Source organism: Alexandromys fortis, unplaced genomic scaffold, assembly GCF_014885135.2.
Source record: "Alexandromys fortis isolate MF-2015 unplaced genomic scaffold, M_Fortis_MF-2015_v1.1 scaffold_28, whole genome shotgun sequence".
Taxonomy (NCBI): domain Eukaryota; kingdom Metazoa; phylum Chordata; class Mammalia; order Rodentia; family Cricetidae; genus Alexandromys; species Alexandromys fortis.
Window position 1 is genome coordinate 9,386,551 of NW_026067901.1, and position 18,423 is coordinate 9,404,973.

Sequence of the window (18,423 nt, forward strand, 5' to 3'; positions counted from 1 at the left end):
TTTTCTCTGTACTCTGGATTACTTAACTGCAATGGTCTGTAAGTCATTCCTAGTTCTGGTGTTTATATGGTGAGAGATATGACAATGGGAGCCCTGTCACTTGGTGCTTACCTTGTGACATGGCGCTATGAATGTTTCTGTTGTGCAGCACTCCGAAGTTTGTGTCCTCCTGGGCTGCCCCTTTGAATGTTTCTGGTGTACAGTACTCCGAAGTGTGTGTCCTCCTGGGTTGTAGGACTAGTCATGTCTCTCTCAAGTGCCCTGGTTCTTTTTGGAGGAGAATGATTTTAGGATGGTATCTGGGGTTGGGTATCCTTGTTGCTCTTTGGATATCTGCTCTTAGGTCCTTCCTGTAGACAGATGAGGTTGTACATGCCTGCATGTGCACACATGAACATGTATGGACAGTCATGGGCCATATCTATACTACCTGTTTGGTAGGCCTGAGGATTGAACTCGGGGTCTCATGCATGCTAGCCTAGCATGTACTAAACTCTGTCCTCAGCCCCAATACCCATAGAGTTCATCCCATGTCATGGAGTTCTTCTCATCCTCCATGCCACGATAGTGCAGTCCCCTTCCACAATAAAAACCGTGGTTCTTGGCAGTATCCATACACTTGGTACTTTGTTCAGTAACAAAAGTACACACTAAGTAGTTCTGGAATTACTGTGCTAGTTTGCTGCACAGAACAAACTTGCCAGAGGGAGGTCAAGATCTGTTTGCAGTTCACTCCCCTGCCCATGACTGGGTGTGCAAACACTGTCGGTAAGTTTCTTGGGATGGCCCTTGCCCTGCCTCGGTATGGTTGTTTTCCATCTGAAGTGCAGATAAGGTGTATTTGTGTGTGTCTGCAAGCCTTTGCTCTTTGCGTTCAGTCTTATGAGCTTTTACCATACTCCCATCATTTTTTAGCTTGTAGAGCATGACTGTGCTAGGGATCAAGGCACTACTAGAGGCAAGCACAGGGAGGTTTCCTTCTCATCCCTGTTTACACTCTAAAGGTAGTGGAACTAGGCAGGGGTGGGAAGGGGATAGAGCCTGAAAATGAGGTAGACTAACATCTGCAACAGCCAACTTGATTCAGAACATCAGGCAGTTTATACCCTGAGGGTTAAGAAGAGTCATGTGTAAAGTCTACAATCATAATAAGCACACATGACAAACACATGATTTTTCATAGAGGCATGTATACAAACTACAATAGCCAGGTGTAACGAATTGTCTAAAGTCATTCCTATCTGCTACACTTGGGAGGTGCACAAAAGCTCATTCCAAGAACAATTCTGTGATTTTGAAGAAATGGAGGTCACAAGATTCTTGTTTTCTTGGAGTTTTCTCACAAGCACTCAGAATTCCCCTTATATGACTCCATTCTGAGACTGTGTTCCAGCACACCTTGCCTCTTTTTGGTCATTAGTGTCATTGTTTGTTATCTTTGTAAAGACAGGCAGAGATGTAGTAATGTTTCATTTGTATTTTAATAAATAAAGCTTGCCTGAAGACCAGAACACAAAACAGCCACACTAGTCAGCCATACAGGCCTGGCAGTGGTGGTATAAATCTTTAATCCCAGCAGCCACACTACTCAGCCATGAGACTGAGTGGTGGTGCACGGATTTAATCCTAGCACTAAAGAGGAATATAAGGTGGGGTGAGACAGGAACTCGCTCTTTTAGTCTGAAGATTACATAGGAGTAAGAGCTCTCTAGTGGCTTGGATGCTTTGCTTCTCTAATCTTCAGGTTGAATCCCAGTATCGATCTCTGGGTTTTTATTATTCATGCTACAATTGGCGCCCAACAATTGGGGTACAAATTCATGAAAAAGCCATTTACCTATGGCTTTTTAACCACCGGCACAGACTGTAGCTGCACATGGGGCTCCAGCACCACCTGGTTAGGCTCTCTTTTCTTTTTCCCCTGAGCAAGTTTGGGATTTTCCTGTTGTAGCCTCTCTGAAACAGTCTCCAGTTGCCACCCAAACTCCAGAAGCACCTGCACTCCAAACGCCACAGGATTCACCTGCCTTTGACTGGTTCTGATTTCAGGCAGCCTCCCCCCCCCCCAATACATAACAATCACGTGCTTTTTCAGAACAATCATCTGTGAGTTTTTTTCAGATGACTCTGTCTCTCTCTCTTCACTATAGGTTGTGGGCTCTCCCTGAACCCCCTTCTTGGAATGCTGTCAAACTAGAGAGCTGCCTTGACGTCCATTCAGGCTTTTACTGTTCTTAGCAGCAGCAATAAACTTCATATCTTCATCAACATCGCCGGTAGATTTGGTAAGACAATTGGGGATTGTTGAAGGAAGGAATTCGTTAAAAGAGGGAGATCCCCCACACACATTAAAAAATTGGAAGAACTATTACAATGGAGGGATTTGGGTCTTTGTATATATGATAGTTTGAAAATGGAATGATTAAATGTGAGGATATCTAATTTAGATGAGATTCATGTAGTGTCAATTGTAAACATTATCAGCTTTATCATTTGTCTTTTTTTTAAAAGATTTATTTATTTATTATGTATACAACATTCCTCTCACGTATGCCTGCAGGCCAGAAGAGAGTGCCAGACCTCATTACAGATGGTTGTGAGCCACCATGTGGTTGCTGGGAATTGAATTCAGGACCTCTGGAAGAGCAGTCAGTGTCCTTAACCTCTGAGCCATCTCTCCAGCCCTATCATTTTTGTCTTATCACTAAAAAAGTTGGTTAATCTGAGTGCTAAAATATAGGTGTTAGGAAAACCTAATAAAACAGATCACAGAGATATTCATATCCAGACAGAGGAATTTAATGGAGAACAAATTTCAGCATTGCACTATAAGAACAGAGAGGAGCAGCCTAAGGTTTTCAACCACCAACCTTTATACATCCAGTAACCTTACAGGAGTTGCCAAATGACAGAAACTCTGTTAGAACTAACTGGACTCCTGTACCAATGTTAAGGAGATTCAAGAAAGTCAAAGCCTCATATGGCATGCATTTATGGTCTGTGAAGCAAATGTTAAATTCATGATCAGTTTGTAATAGAATTATTCCTAAAGACTGGATAGAATTGGTTAAAGGTGTTTTAGAGCCTGGCCCTCTGACCTTCAGGCAAGCTTTATTTATTAAAACACAAATAATATACCACTAAACTGCTTACTTCTTCAAACTCCCAATTTCATTGTTGAATTTCTCATTTATGTTGCTGACTGCTGGCTTCTTGAGCCTCCTTAATCCCCAGGGAAAGATGAGTGCACATTCTGCCCCACAATGCAGGACAATCAGACGTGATAGGGAGTCGAGTCAAGCAGGAACTCAGTTTATTGCTGTGAGCATCAGCTTATATAACTTAAGTGACATGGTGTGATGTGGGGGTACCTCCATTCAATGAGAGGCAGCCAAACCCTCCCTCTGGCTGGAGGGGCATCTACCTAATTTTTGCTGTCTCATCCTCACTCAAACTTGAGCCAGGCTTTTCTCTGTCCTATAGGCCTTGAGGTACAGGCCCTGTGCTAATTTTGACCCAACAGCTGACTTTTTTGTCCAGTTCTGAATTAACTTCATTTATCCCCCTTATGGTAACTATCATTTTAAATACTGTTCTTGAATCATTTATCTAGCAATTTAAAATCTCTGTATATTTGGTCTTAGTTGTTGAAGAGTTCTCACCATTTGGAGGAGTCATGTTGCCTTGGTTCGTCATGTTTCTCATGTTTGTAAGCTACAGTTCACATCCTGGGAGGTAGGCAGTCTCTTCCAGTTTCACTTGGGAGTCTTCCTCATTAGCAGCTTTCTCTTGAGGCTCGGTTGTCAGGAGCACTGAGAGAAAACTAATCACCGTAAGAGCAACGCTACCAAACCAAAACAGATAGAGGAATACAACCAAACTCAACCAAAGACAAATACACCAATAACCACAGAAACGAAAACGTCAAAAATAACATCAAGTGAAAGAGTAAAATAATAATAAAGAAGAAATGTGACATGGGAAAGAAAGCCAGATATAAAAAATAATATAAGGAAAAGATCAGGAGAAAATCAATTATACAATAAAGGAAAATATATTAGATAAATGTAAGATTAATAAAACAAAGGCTTTTTAAGCACAAAGAATAAAAATAATATGACAATAGACTAAAAAAAAAAACACTAAAAAGCTGACAAGAACGGGAGAGGCTTTTTCTGCATTCTGTAATACTAGAATCTGCAAGGTGGAAGGGGATGTTGAGTTGTAGCTGAGTGCCATTCAGCCTGGTGCTGTGAACGGGTCCATGGGTCAGACCAGCCAAAGGTCATTGTTCAAGTCTGTGCTCAAGTTACACATTTCCCTTTATGTTCCAGGAGGCAATGGTGGCCACATTTACCTGTGGCTGGCAGGATCTCACTTACTTGACTATCTTGTTTTTGCTGGAGAATGTTAAGATGTGGAAGATCAGACAAGCAGTGAACAAGTAATGTTAAAGACACAGGGTTGTTCCTTTAAGGAAGGAATGTATAACCTGTTACCCTCTCAGAAGGCTGGGAATGAATGTAGCTAATAGCCTGGTGACCTTTGCAGTATCTATGTGGATCCAAGATTACACTGGATCCTCCCCCAGACCCTTGTTGTAAACTTATCCATCTACAGAACCTTTCTGTATGAAAGGGGTCACATATAATCAACCTAGAAAACCATCTTTATGGAAGACACCATATGTACTTTACAAAGAGTTTCAAAATAGTTGTGCCTTAAGCTTTATTTGTGCACACGGAATTCTGTTAATTATCACCAGGAACATTTTCACCAGATTGCGCTGTGTTTAAATACACCTAAATAAAACAAACTACTTGGGATCAGACTCCCAAAGTTTGAATGAGTAGCAGTTACTCAGTCATGTTGAACCGAGTTACTTTCTGACCTTCTATAGATAAGTATTCTGCTACATATAGGTATTCTGGGGCTGTGGTGGCTGCGGAGACCCCCAGACCACTAGATATGCCTGAGAAGGGGGCAACTGACAAGCTGTGGAAATCGAGACACCTAACTGACCTGGATTCAAAGTTTTCAGTCCTCACTGCAGCAGCCCACCTGTGGCGAGAAGGCAGTTCTAAAGGCTCGGCTGCTCTTACCCTCAGCAGCTTAATGTTAAACACACCTTCAACTCACATTCCCACTTCCTGCTTCTGACAGGTCAGGGCATAACCCATCTTTTTGATTTTTTTTTTTTTTTTTTTTTTTTTTAAGGAAAGGGTTTCTCTGTGTAGCCCTGGCCATCCTAGAACTCATTCTCTATATCCACCTGCCTCTGCCTACCACTGCCCAGCTTAGGTGTAATTCATCTTAAGTCAAGGTGTATCTGCATTACTCAACTGATTGAGACTCACATTGGAAAACTCTAGTATTTGGATCAAGTGTCTGTTTCTATTATCTATTATTACTACCTTTTAGCATTTGGTTTTTATTTCAGTGGTATTTTTATTGAGTCAAATTATAAATGTGAAGCTGTAGAAGCTGTCCTTCCATTGAAAGGGCGGGCAAGTCATCCTTATGCAACTATGGCTGGGGTGACTTAAAGCACCACAGGCTCATACAGTCTGCTCACCTTCACAGCCCTAAGGGTCTCACCTAGAGTCCCCGGGGCTTCTCTGTGGCAGGCACTTAGGAACTGGTTTGTCACCTGCTTCAGGCTGCCTCTTTAGCTTTTATGGACCTCTGCTTCAGAGTGGTCCAAGACTATGGTAGTCCACATGTGACTCAGTTTCCATCTGGAGTCCATTTTGTCTTAACAGTCATGAGTTCAAGCCTGTCTGCTCTGCTTGCTCTAGTATACTTGAGGGCTGTGAGAAAGTTCTGATTAAGCCATGGAAAAGAGTATTTTGCCCATGAGAGAGAACACATTATCTATTAAGACACAGGCTGTTGAATGCCAGCCAAAATCCAAACTGCTGCTAGCAGGACCCAAGGGATAGATGAAGCTACTTGTTTCTTCCTCTCGAGGACAGTGCAGGGAGGTGATTAACTGATTGTGCTGTTCTTTGATTTGCTTTTTGCCTATAATTACTATATATGCTGGCCAAGAAATAGACTTGGGGCTGGTTGGTATTACCAACAGACCTCCTGAATCCATCCTGTGTTTTCTCTCAATTTTTTCAATCTGCCATTTCCTCAATCCTTGCGCCCTCCTCCAGGTACCATAGCTGACTGTTGGAGCAGGCTCTGACATAAGAGGAAGCAGCACCTGTCTCCTTAGGAGAAGGTACACACAGAAGATGTGGCCCACACTAAGATTCTTTCTTCTCTAAGACCTTTGTCTCTGGAGTTTGAGGTTATTCCACAGCACTCAAGTACCATTGGTTTCATGGCTCAGGGCCCTGTTGCCAACTCTGGCATCATCTTCTGTTTGGTCTCATATACAGGGCACCAGTAAATGTTCCAACAGGAAGAGAAGTTAGAAATTATAGGATTTGCTTCCTTTCCTAGTTTCTTCACATCCAGCAGCCTCAGCTGCCCCTGGCTGTTTTCAGAAAGTTTCACTCTTATTGCAGGTGTACAGAACATGCCCAGCTTGGTGTGCACCATGGCATCATCTGTGTGGACATCGAAGATCTGAGGACAACTTTGGGAATTCTTGGAACAAACTCAGGTTGTCTGGTTTAGTGGCAAGTACCTTTCTTTACCCATTAAACCTTATCACCAGCCCCGCAAGATCATTTTAATTATATGTAAGTTTTGTGATGAGAGCTGGTCACCAGCTGCTATGCTGTGATCAGAAGTGAAAGGGAAAAGAATTTCAGCTTCAAATGAAGTCCAGTGTTGTTAGAGAACTGGCAGACATGTTGACCAAAGTGAGGGTTTTGTTGAGGCTTTTATAAAAGGTTTGTTACTTACTGTGCTAGCTAGTTTTATGTTAACTTGACAAAAAGTAGAGTTATCTGGAAAGAAGGAAACCCAATTAAGAAAATGCCTCTATGAAAATCAGGCTGTAAAAGCAGGGTGGCCATGCTTTTAATCCCAGCACTTAGGAGACAGAAACAGGTGGATCTCTGTGAGTGCAAAGCCAGCCTGGTCTATAGACCAAGTTCCAGGACAGCCAGGGCTACAAAGAGTCCCTGTCTCAAAAATAACAAAATAAAACAGAAACAAAAAACAGGTTGTAAGGTATTTTCTAATTAGTGATTGATGGGGAAGGGCCAAGCCAATTTTGGGTGGTGCCATCCCTGAGCTGGTGATCCTGGGTTCTGTAAGAAAACATGCTAAGCAAGCCATAGGGAACAAGCCAGTAAGCAGTGTGTGTGCATACACACAACACAGTCTCTGCAACACCTCCTGCTTCCAGGTTCTTATCCTCTTTGGGTTCCTGTCCTGGCTTCCTTCAGTGTGCAAGTGTAAATCAAACCCTTTCATCCCCAGTTTGCTTTGGTCATGTTTTATCACAGCAACAGTAACCGTAACTAGAACACTTACTCCAGCTAGACAGGAAGAATCCAGGAACAACCTGCTCCAAATGTCATCTGGGAACAAGAAAATAAACTCAGAAGGTAAATCGAGGCAGGATGGTGGAGAATACACACACATTCTAGTGATACCTACCATCTACCACCTGAATACCTATCTATATAAGTGCCAAACTATACTGGTAACCAGCACTAGGGCTCTTACTTGTTCTCTTGCAGGGCTATCAGCAACTGAGGATAGGGATAGCTCAGCAGTGTCCTTAGTACTAAGGGTGCCAGGAATCAAAACATATCTATCACCTGTCAGTGTATATTCAGAGAAAGGTGCTTTCAGTGTCAGGAAGTCATACTTATGCTGAGACATGCATGTTTTTCTGCAATCTTTATATCCTGTGATGTAGGAATTATGGTAGTGTGATGCTGAAAATTTAAAAATACGAATAAAATAGCAGGTGAGGTTAGGCACCAATACAGCTCTAAATGAACCTTTGTGAGCATCTCCAACGTATGTGCCTCTGGTTGATATCACAAGTATCCCATCCTGTCACTGAAGTACGACAGAAGCTCTTATACAATATGTAAACAAAAAAAAAATGTGCCTGTGATCTAAAAAAGTTTCACGTACAAAAGCATAAAGACCACTGGAGATGGCTGTGGTCTGGCATCCTTGCTCAAGCTTACAGGCTTTGCCAGATCTGGATCCATCCAGGTGAGTCAGTGCTATGACAAAATTAGCTCAGCTCCTGGGGGAAGACGGGCTCTCAGTCACTGTTGATTGAGGAAATTAAACATAACCCTACAAGTTACTTGGGCTGACTTAGTCTGTTTTTGTTTCAATTTGAATGGGGTCTAATTCTACAGCCCAGACAGGCCTCAAGCTGGAGATATCCCTTCCTCCATCTCCCAAGTGCTGGGACCAACATATACCACCACATCTAGAAGGGCTGACTTGTTTTGGATGGGGAAAAAAAAATCTATGAAGTATCACCCAAATCTAATTATATTATCATTCAAATATATAAGAAAAACAGGATGAGGTTCAGTTGTCTAACATGTACCAAACTCTTGGCTTTGTTCTTAGCACTGCATAAAACCAAGCATTGGAGTCGGGCAGTGGTGGCGCACGCCTTTAATCCCAGCACTCGGGAGGCAGAGGCAGGCAGATCTCTGTGAGTTCGAGACCAGCCTGGTCTACAAGAGCTAGTGCCAGGACAGGCTCCAAACCCACAGAGAAACCCTGTCTCGAAAAACCAAAAAAAAAAAACAAAAAAAACAAAAAACAAGCATTGGTAACATATACTTGTCCACTCAGTACCTGGGAGGCAGAAGCAGAAGAATCAGAAGTTTAAACTCATTCTCATCCTTGACTACATAGGAGGTCATCCTGGGCTACATGAGATCCTGCCTTGAAAAGAAAAAAAATGAAAGCAAACGAAAGAAAAACAACAGAATGGCAACTGCTGCGGACGGTTCAGCAACATCTGCTGAACTATTATTTCCTTGCTCCTACCTCCAACTAGACTTGCTATGCCAGGAGTGTTGGCCACAGTGCAGTGGGTGGACCATAGGACTCATATTCCAGGTCAAGAGCTCTGGAAACAGGTTGGTGAACAGAAGATAAATGCACAGACATCAGGTAAGAGGGGATATGGAGAGGTGATAGCTGAGTTCTAATCATCGTTACCTTCATCAAAAATGGGAATGCTGCCCCTACTCCCCAGTGTCCTATTTGTGACTACGATGACATTTCAAACACTGTTCAAATGCACTTTATATATATCAACCCATAAAAGCATGCTTGTTTTATTATCCTAAAAATAAAAAGCCAGCGTCAATCAGCAGTAGAAAATCGCAAATAAAAAGTTTAATTTCAGAATCCAACTTCATTATTTATAAATACACTAAATCATAGTTCACACAAATTTAGACTGAGCCTACATACAGTATTTCAACAAAAGAACAGCTTTTTCTAAAAGGTCAGAGGCAAATGAGTGATTTGTCTCACCCATAATATTTAACTGATTTGAATGAGAAAATGAATTCTTTTCTTTAGACATTAAAGCAAAAACTTTGGAGTCTGACATTTGATATTTCATTTTGATATCCTTGGGATTTTATAATAATACCCCGGTGATAGTTGAATCTTCCCTCTCATAGGAAAAAAATCTAAATGCCTAAGGCTTTTCTGATGACTGCAATAAACAAGCACTTTCCCTGTTAACAAGCTATCTCCTCAAAGTAGAATCTGAGCTATAGTCTGAGCAAACGGAGGGGGTGGGGTTGTCAGTGCATACTTCTTATGAGATAGCTTTATTGTGTAGAGACGCAAAATAAATCAGAGGCATGGAGATTTGATCAACAGGCCATCTGCTGTAAACGTGTCCTATCATGCACTGGTGAGACCCTAAGCATGACTTTAAAACGTGGATCCAATTTCCAGGAGTTCATGATAAGTGGGGTATCTCTGAGTTAACTGACCATGTAAAACCTGAATGCAAACGCCTGACATGGAAAAGTTCTCATGACCAAGCAACCACGTAACTGATACTCCATGATACGCCTAAGTTCAGTTTTGTTTTCAAATGCCTGGTTTCTGTTACAGTAAACAGCTTCCAGAATATTCTCTCCTTGACATACTTTGGAGCCGGTGGTTAAGAACTATTCAGTCAGGATGGCTTAACCTCCACCTCCTATTTACAGGTTTCATCTGACAGCCACAAAAGCTGTTTTGTTGCAGTTAAAATAATATTTAATTAAAATACAGCACCTGATTTGTGGGTTTTATACAACTGAATAAAAACCCTACACAATAAAATTGTTTATATCTTCCCTTCATTCTAGCAAAACAAATTACTATCCCCTAAAAAAAGCCAACAAAAAAAAAACCCTTTATAGTTATGAATTAAACCTGATCATCCTATTTCATAATTGCCAAGACTGTTTCTAGTGGGCTTCTGAAAACGCACCTCGACACCTGGCCTGAAGGAGGAGTAAGGCACATGTGGGTATTATGGTGAGAACTGGCAGGTGGCCCCAGATACCTGGTCTGGTGTCCTACATGGCCCTGCCAGGCGAGTCAGCCCTGGCGCCATAGCTAGCACTCTGAAACGCATTTCCAGCCTGGTGGCTCCATCATGAGTTCAATACTGAAAGCATATCAAGGGGAGATTCACTTTTAAAAAGATGAGCTTTTCAAAATGCTCCATCGTGAGCCTGGGCTGTCCAAAGCTGCCAGCCTCCATGGGTGTGCTGAAGAGCTTTTCTGAGGGGACTGTACTTGGGGGGCAGCCCAGAAATCGGACTGCTAAGGTAGACAGCCCAGGCCAGGATGATCGCTTCAGGTTCCAGTAGGTAAGTGGGTCACAGCTGTGTTCCAGCACCTCTTCCTCCAAATACGCAAGCACCATGTCTTCGGGTAGCTTCTCTCTCTTATCTTTCTTTATTGGTGCAACAAGTGACCACAGGCTCTCCCCTGTGCCAGTGTCTTTAAGTGGGGACCCTGAGTCACAGCCACTGGAGGTGGCCGTGTCCTCTGAGGTAGAATTCAATATTTCTAGCTCCCTGATTAAGTCTTGCCTGTACTGTTCCGCCTCTTCCTCTGTGAACAGAGAAGCTTTGTAGCGAGGGTCCAGTAGTGTGGCAAAGATGTACCTGGGATCATGGAGGGTGGCAGATAGGCGGCTTGCCATGGCTTCCTTGAGGGACTTGAGCATGGTGTCAATGCCCATTGTCTCCCCAAAGAGCATCTCGACTTTCCTGCTGAGGATGTGGATCATGGGGATGACCTGGCTCAGGGTAGACATGTGGGCGCTCATCTCTCGGCTTGCAGCATCAAACGGTCTTAGCACATGGCACACAGACTGCATAACCTCCCACTGGTCACAGCTGATCAATTCTCTGAAGTTACACTCAATGGACACCTCATTAACTGCCCTCTTCTGCTCAATTAGCCGTTCAAGCATGTGGAATGACGTGCTCCACTTGGATGGTATATCCTGGATCAGCTGATGCTGCGGTAGCTCATACTCCTTCTGGAGCTCTGCTAACTTCTCTCTTGCCCTGGGCGACCGATGGACTCGCTCACATAGCTTTCGGGCAATGCTCAGTAAGTTCTGCACCATCCTCTGGCTCTTGATAGCTTCACTCACAATCAGATTCACTGTGTGGCTGAAGCACTGCACGCTTGAGTGTTCGCCCTCATTCAGCATCTTTCCTATGCTTGGATTGTCAGTGACAGTGATGCCAATCTGAAGGCCGATGGAGGTTACCCAGGCTTCCCACCAACACTCCAGCTGCTTCTGAATGCTATTTCCACTGTAGTCACAGTCAATCTGTGACACATCTAAGAGTGCTGAGCAGTGGTGGTCCTCACAATGTGGTCGGACAGCAGATGCGAAAGTGACCCAGTGAGCTGTAAGGGTCAGGTACTCACGAGTCTGGCTACTCATCCATATTCCGGAGGTGAAGTGGACCACACCACTCTCAGCTTCCTTCAGATGTGACATAATTATCTGCTTCACATTGTCATACATACCTGGGATAGCTGTTCTAGAGAAGTAGGAAGGGGAGGGTAAGGAGTATTGAGGTTTCAAGTATTCAAGCAGCCTGTTAAAGCCAATGTTGTCTACAAGGGAGTATGGCTGAAGGTCAAGTGCAATCATTTCAGCTATGAGACTTGTGATTTTTTTGGCAACTGGGTGAGAGTCATAGAGCTTCTCAGTTGAGTCACGGAAAGAAGAAGTCCCTGAAAGCTCCAAGCCCAGAGGCCTCCGGATGCCTGAAGAACGGGGCAGAGTGGCCTCTGAGACATCATTCTTGAGTACATGGCCATGGAATCGCTGCAAATGTCTCAAGAGGCAGCTGGTGCCCAGGTTGGTGGGCTTCTTGCCCCTGCTGATGGTCCGGCCACAGTGCAGGCACACTACCTTGGTTGAATCTGCAGAGCAAATAGAAAAGTGGTTCCAGAGCTTTGAGGTCTTCTTGCTGTTGGTAGGAAACACACCTTGATGTTTTTTTCTGACCACTGCTGGCAAGTCAGTTAATTTGGAGGAGCTTTCTGCAGAGGCCAAAGTGGCATATGGAGAGTTTGCCAAACTTGCACCCAGAAACTCCTTCTGGGTCCCGACAACCTCAGGGTGGCGTCTGTACAGATGTCGCATCAAACAACTCGTGCCTACGTCCCCCTTCTTCCCCCGACTAATAACACAGCTACAGTACCGGCACACTGCTTTGAGACTGTCCATGGGGGCCAGGGAAAAGTGATGCCAGACTTCTGACTTCAGTCTTCTCATGACCTTCTTATTTTGCTGGAAGACAGTACCTGATTCAAACCTTGGACTTACTACATCTGTTGGCTGCTTCTCTGGAGAAGATACTACAGAGGCCTCCCCCAAGTCATCAGAGGATGACAACATGGACACATCTTCCCGGGGCACACCCCCAGGATTGGGGTGTGATAACAGGTCTTCAGGCAGCCTGTCTGGGGAAGAGGAGGCAGAAGGGCACTCTTTAACTTGTTTTCCTGGAGACAAGGATGCAGAGTTTAGATCCCCCTCTGGGGGCAGCAGGGCAGGCAGCAGAGTAGGAGGCATAGGGTACAATGGTGGGATGCCTGTGCTGCCCCCATTCTCCTGGAGTACAATGGACCGGTGTGCTCGCCACATGTGCCTGATGAGGCAGCTTGTGCCCAGGTCCTTCCCGTTCTTCCCCCTGCTGAACTCATTCATACAGTGGACACAGACGGCCTTGGAGCTATCAAGGGGTGACAGGTAGAAGTGCTTCCAGACGGCTGACCTCCTCCTGGACCCAGATGTGCTTTTGGGAAGGGGAAGGTTTCTCTCGGCCATGCTTTCTGAAGTGTCATCGTAATGGAGCATGGAGAGGTTGGGGGATGAGCCCACTAAGGCCTCTTCTCTGCTATACTTCTCAGTGATGGACACATCAGAGGACACCTCCTCAGAAGGGACCACAGTCACAGACTCTTCCATTATTTGGTCAGGGGATGGAATTTTGGGAGCCATTTTCTGGACAAGTTTGACAGGTGAGAGCACAGTGCTGAGCTCTCCCACATCTGCAGGCTGTGGTGGAAGCAGAAGAGAGGGAGAGGGAAAGGAGGACCCTGCTGAGAGACTTCCGTTTTCTTGAATGAGCTTGGTGGGATGTGCCCGCCTCACATGTCTCATGAGGCAACTTGTACTCAAGTCTTTTTCATTTTTGCCCCTACTGAACTCTTTCATGCAGTATGTACATATTGCTTTAGTGCTATCTCGAGGAGAGATAAAGAAATGTTTCCAAGCTGGAGACTTCTTTCTGGAGCTTATGTGTCGGCTAGAAAGAAGACTCTGGGTCACGGCTTCCATGGCAACATTGTACAGTGTGCTACTATAATGGGAGAAGAGGGAGCCATAGTCATCCTCACTCCCAGCAGGTAAGTATTTCCCAGGAGGCTGACAGGCACAGCTTGTTGCCCTGATTTCAGCCTGCTCGTCGCCACTGTCTGTCTGTCTCATATCCTCTGGCTCACTTTTAAAGTCCACTCTTTCCAAACTGTGACAAGGAGTTTGATTATCATCTTCTTCTTCTATTTTGAAATTTACTTTGTCAGAAACAAAATCGCTGTCCCCCTTGGGACAAGTTTCCTGCTTATCCTCCATGACCAACCATAATTATCCTGGCTGCTTCATCATTCTGACGTCTTAGGTGAATAGAAACTGGTTATGATACCCACTTGTGACTCCCAAAGTAGATTTTATTCACTTTTTCATAATCCCATCTTCTAGGATGTTGCTATGGCTGACCATCCATGTCACCGGAAAGCAGAGCATGTGGCTCCCACAAGCACACTGTCACAGGGCGTGGAGTGCAGTTCTCCAGGAGCGCTGCAAACAAGTAATTCTTGGTGAGTACACCAACACAAGCAGCACAGGCTTGTTTCTCTTCTCCAAGACAGGAGCCCCACCATCTTGAGGGCACACACACAGTCCTTTTGCATATCCTGTAATAGATGACATCAAATTAAGCACAGAACTGAACTGTATGTATGTGTATGTGTGTGTGTGTATATGTGTGTGTATATATATATATATATTGTCACAGGAATCAGCCTAACTGATGAAAAAAATTTCCATGATTGAATGCTAGAGTCAAAAACCTTGCTAGTGGGCTGGAGAGATGGCTCTTTCAAAGGTCCTGAGTTCAATTCCCAGCAACCACATTGTGGCTCACAATCATCTGTAATGAGGTCTGGTGCCCTCTTCTGGCCTGCAGACATACGCACAGACAGAATATTGTATATATAATAAATAATTTTTAAAAACCTTGCTAGTGACATTTTTCAATCCATTCATATAATAGAAATCCCCCAACATTGCAAAATTAGCAAAAACACGCAAATTCAAATCCAAATGTCCTACCAGTAAAGGAGTAGGATATAAGTGAAACTAATAATGACACTAAAAGGAATTTCACAAGGAATAACAGCCTTATTTATTTATTTAGAGGTATCATGTAGACCTGGCTGGTCTGAAACTCAATATATACACTAGGCAGGTCTCGAACTCCTAGAGAATCACCTGCCTTTGCTTCCTGAGTGCTGGGATTAAAAGTGCATACCACCAGGACCAGCATAAGTTTATTAATGCTGGGTGTGATGGTAGATGCCTTTATTCCCAGCATTAAGGAGGCAGGGACAGGAGGCATTCTGTGAATGTGAGGCCTGCCTGCTCTACACACACACACACACACACCCTCAACACTAAATAAATAAATGTAAAAAATGTTGCAAAAGCTAACATTGGCACGTGACAGCACTGTAACAGGGCCCCATTCCTTGGCACAATTGCCTCCATGATGGAAATACCATTCAGACTGTAAAACTCAAAGACCTAATCCATCAAAGTTCATAGTTCTGGGAAAGACTCTAGATGTATTAATTTGCTTTTTGGCTTCTGTAATTCTGATTCTGGCTGTTTTTGTTAACTGAGGTATGTCAACCTAAGACATGGATTTTGTGCTTAGAAACTCACCCTGAGGAAGACTTTGGGCTACACAATGATTCTGAAAACCCAATGTAGTCCCTGGCTGGCCAGTAAAGACTTTCTATTGACTTAGACCCATGTTCCAACAGCCTTCTCTGGGGGCTACCCCACAACAGCACAAGTGGCAGGGCATCATCATAACAAACTTGCTTCAAGAGGCATGCTGGGCACACCAGCAGTCAGGAGTGAAAGGCTCTTGAGCACAGTGACTAAACAGCTAAGACCAATACTGAGCATCTCAGTGAAGGGTCTAAGCATGATGCCTCTGGATTTGCAGTACTCCAACCTGTCAGGTAATTCCCTGACTTTTCACCTCTTATTCAAATCAGGGCAGATGTAAGAGTAAGACTTCAATGACAACAAGTTTAAACCAAACTCACCAGGACAAAGTAAATAAAAACAATTAAATACACAAGTAACAATGTTTCTAAAAGAAGCCATTCCCCATAATAGATGCCACAGACAAAGTTGACCTAAATAACTCAAAGGCTAAGGATATTACTCAGTATAACATCCTCAGCAATACATTAAAAATGAAAACAAAGAATAAAATGTAAAAACAATCAGCATAACAATTAACTGCCAGGAAACATGAGGGGCTGGAGAGAGAGCTCAGTCTGTGGGTACTTGCCATGCAAACACAAGAACCCACACAGAAAAGCTGTGCATGGTATCCATGGTTGGTAAGGCCAAGAACCCTAAAGGTGAATTTACTACCACTTCTTCCCTAAATCAGTACAATTCCTAACTGCATTCTAAGTATTTATACCCACAGATTAAGCATAGCACTCACCCCTCACCAAATAAGCTTGTTTTGCAGTAGACAGAGGCCATAATAGAAAGACAAAATTGGTCAAAATGCAGAGAATAACTGACCATGGGGTGCCTAACACCAACGGATACATCTATAAAACAAGCCCTATACTGAAGGCTCAAGAAACATTATTGAAGGGGACAGAACAATTTTAAGAGCCATAGGAACAGGACTTCTGCTGTGAGACAGTGTCTTCTATATATAACAGGGAAGCTGTACCCACAAAATCTCAAATATTGTTGCATAAGTGAGACCTGAATGATTACAACACCAGTTGACATTACAACAAGGATAGAAAAAAAAAATCTCACAAGACCTCATCCCTTGATAAAGGATTATGGGCAATTACTGACTGCTGAAAGAGGAAGAGTAAGTTTGCTCCAGGGACAAATCCCAAATAGACAACCCAATCCCAAATCCAATCTCTAAACCCATATGCATATGAGCAACACTAAATGAACTCAGCAGGTTGTGTTTATAAATTTCTGTGCACGTGCATGCATGCTTATGACAATAATAAAAAGCTCAGCATGAAGGTATGAGCCTGTTATTCTCGTACCAGGGCATAGGGGGACAGAAAACGGCGGAACCCTGGGGCTTGTTGGCCAATGAGATCCTGTCTCAAACAAAAACAAATAACAAAATACCAAGGTCGATAGCTCCTGGGAGAGGACACCTAGAGCTGACTCCTGGCTTCCACATCTCTCTCTCTCTCTCTCTCTCTCTCTCTCTCTCTCACACACACACACACACACACACACACACACACACACACTCACATGCAGGAGTAGGGTAGAGGGGACAATGAGAAGCAAGTCATCATGAATCAAAGTTGACAAAAAAGGCAGTCCAGTTTAGAACAGGACTATATAGTGAGCCCTGTACTGAAAGAGAAACAAAGTACAGCTGGGCGGTGGTGGCGCATGCCTTTAATCCTAGCACTCAGAGGCAGAGGCAGGTGGATCTCTCTGAGTTCCAGGCCAGCCTGGTCTACAAGAGCTAGTTCCAGGACAGGCTTCAAAACTACAGAGAAACCCTGTCTTGAAAAAACAAACAAACAAAAAAGAAAGAAACAAAGTAAAGTTCAGAACATAAATGTTCTCAACACATTCAAGGCCTGAAACAATTACATACAACTGTCCAAAGAACAATATGTAGCTCTGCCAGGTGGTAGCGCATGCCTTTAATCCCAGCACTCAGGAGGCAGAGATAGGCAGATCTCTGTGAGTTTGAGACCAGCCTGGTCTACAGAGCAAGTTCTAGGACAGCCAGGACAACACTGAGAAACCCTGTCTAAAAAATAATCTAACAAAACAACAAAAACAAATAAACAATATGTAACTCATACATAACTACACACATGTATTTTTAATATAGAAAATGAAATTGAGCAAAGTAAGAAATTAATTGACAACTAAGATTTGGAAGAGAAATACAATTAGAAAAACATACAAACCAAACTAATATATTAATACACAAGCTAGGGTGGATGGAATAGAAATTTAACAAATTCACTGCCAGATAGTACCTGTCTGTCTCACTTCTCTATTGCTGTGAAGAGACCCCATGACCAAGACAACTTATAAAAGGAGTCAGTTAATTGGGGGCTTGTGGTGGGGAACATGGCACCAGGCAGGCATGGTACCAGAAAACTACCTGAAATCTTATATCTGTCCCACAAGAAAATAGAGAGCTCACTGGGAATGGCATAGACTTTTGAAACCTCAAAGCCCACCCACAGTGACACACCCGCTCCAACAAGGTCAACACCTCCTAATCTTTCCCAAATAGCTCTACTAACTGCAGACCAAGCATTCAAATATATGAGGCTATGGGGGGACATTCTCATTTAAAGTACAATACTATCCAAGAGAAATGAAAATGTACGTTCAGACAAGACTTTAACATCAGTATTCTATCAGCGGACAGAAGTGTGCTCCTGGGCCAGGCGATGGTGGCGCACGCATTTAATCCCAGCACTCGGGAGGCAGAGGCAGGCGGATCTCTGTGAGTTCAAGACCAGCCTGGCCTACAGAGCTAGTTCCAGGACAGGCTCCAAAGCCACAGAGAAACCCTGTCTTGAGAAAAAAAAAAAAAAGTGTGCTTCTGGGTAACAATAAGATCAAAGGTCCTCATAGTTCCAGTC

At 43.6% G+C, this 18,423-nt stretch overlaps 1 protein-coding gene across 1 annotated transcript; it reads right to left on the reverse strand.

The window, feature by feature from the left end:
• Positions 1-9,269: 9,269 nt before the first annotated feature.
• Zbed4 (zinc finger BED-type containing 4) lies at positions 9,270-14,086 on the reverse strand. Its single transcript, XM_050129987.1, has one exon. It carries the CDS (start codon positions 14,078-14,080, stop codon positions 10,568-10,570), a length of 3,513 nt encoding a protein of 1,170 aa, XP_049985944.1. The 5' UTR covers positions 14,081-14,086; the 3' UTR covers positions 9,270-10,567.
• Positions 14,087-18,423: the final 4,337 nt, after the last annotated feature.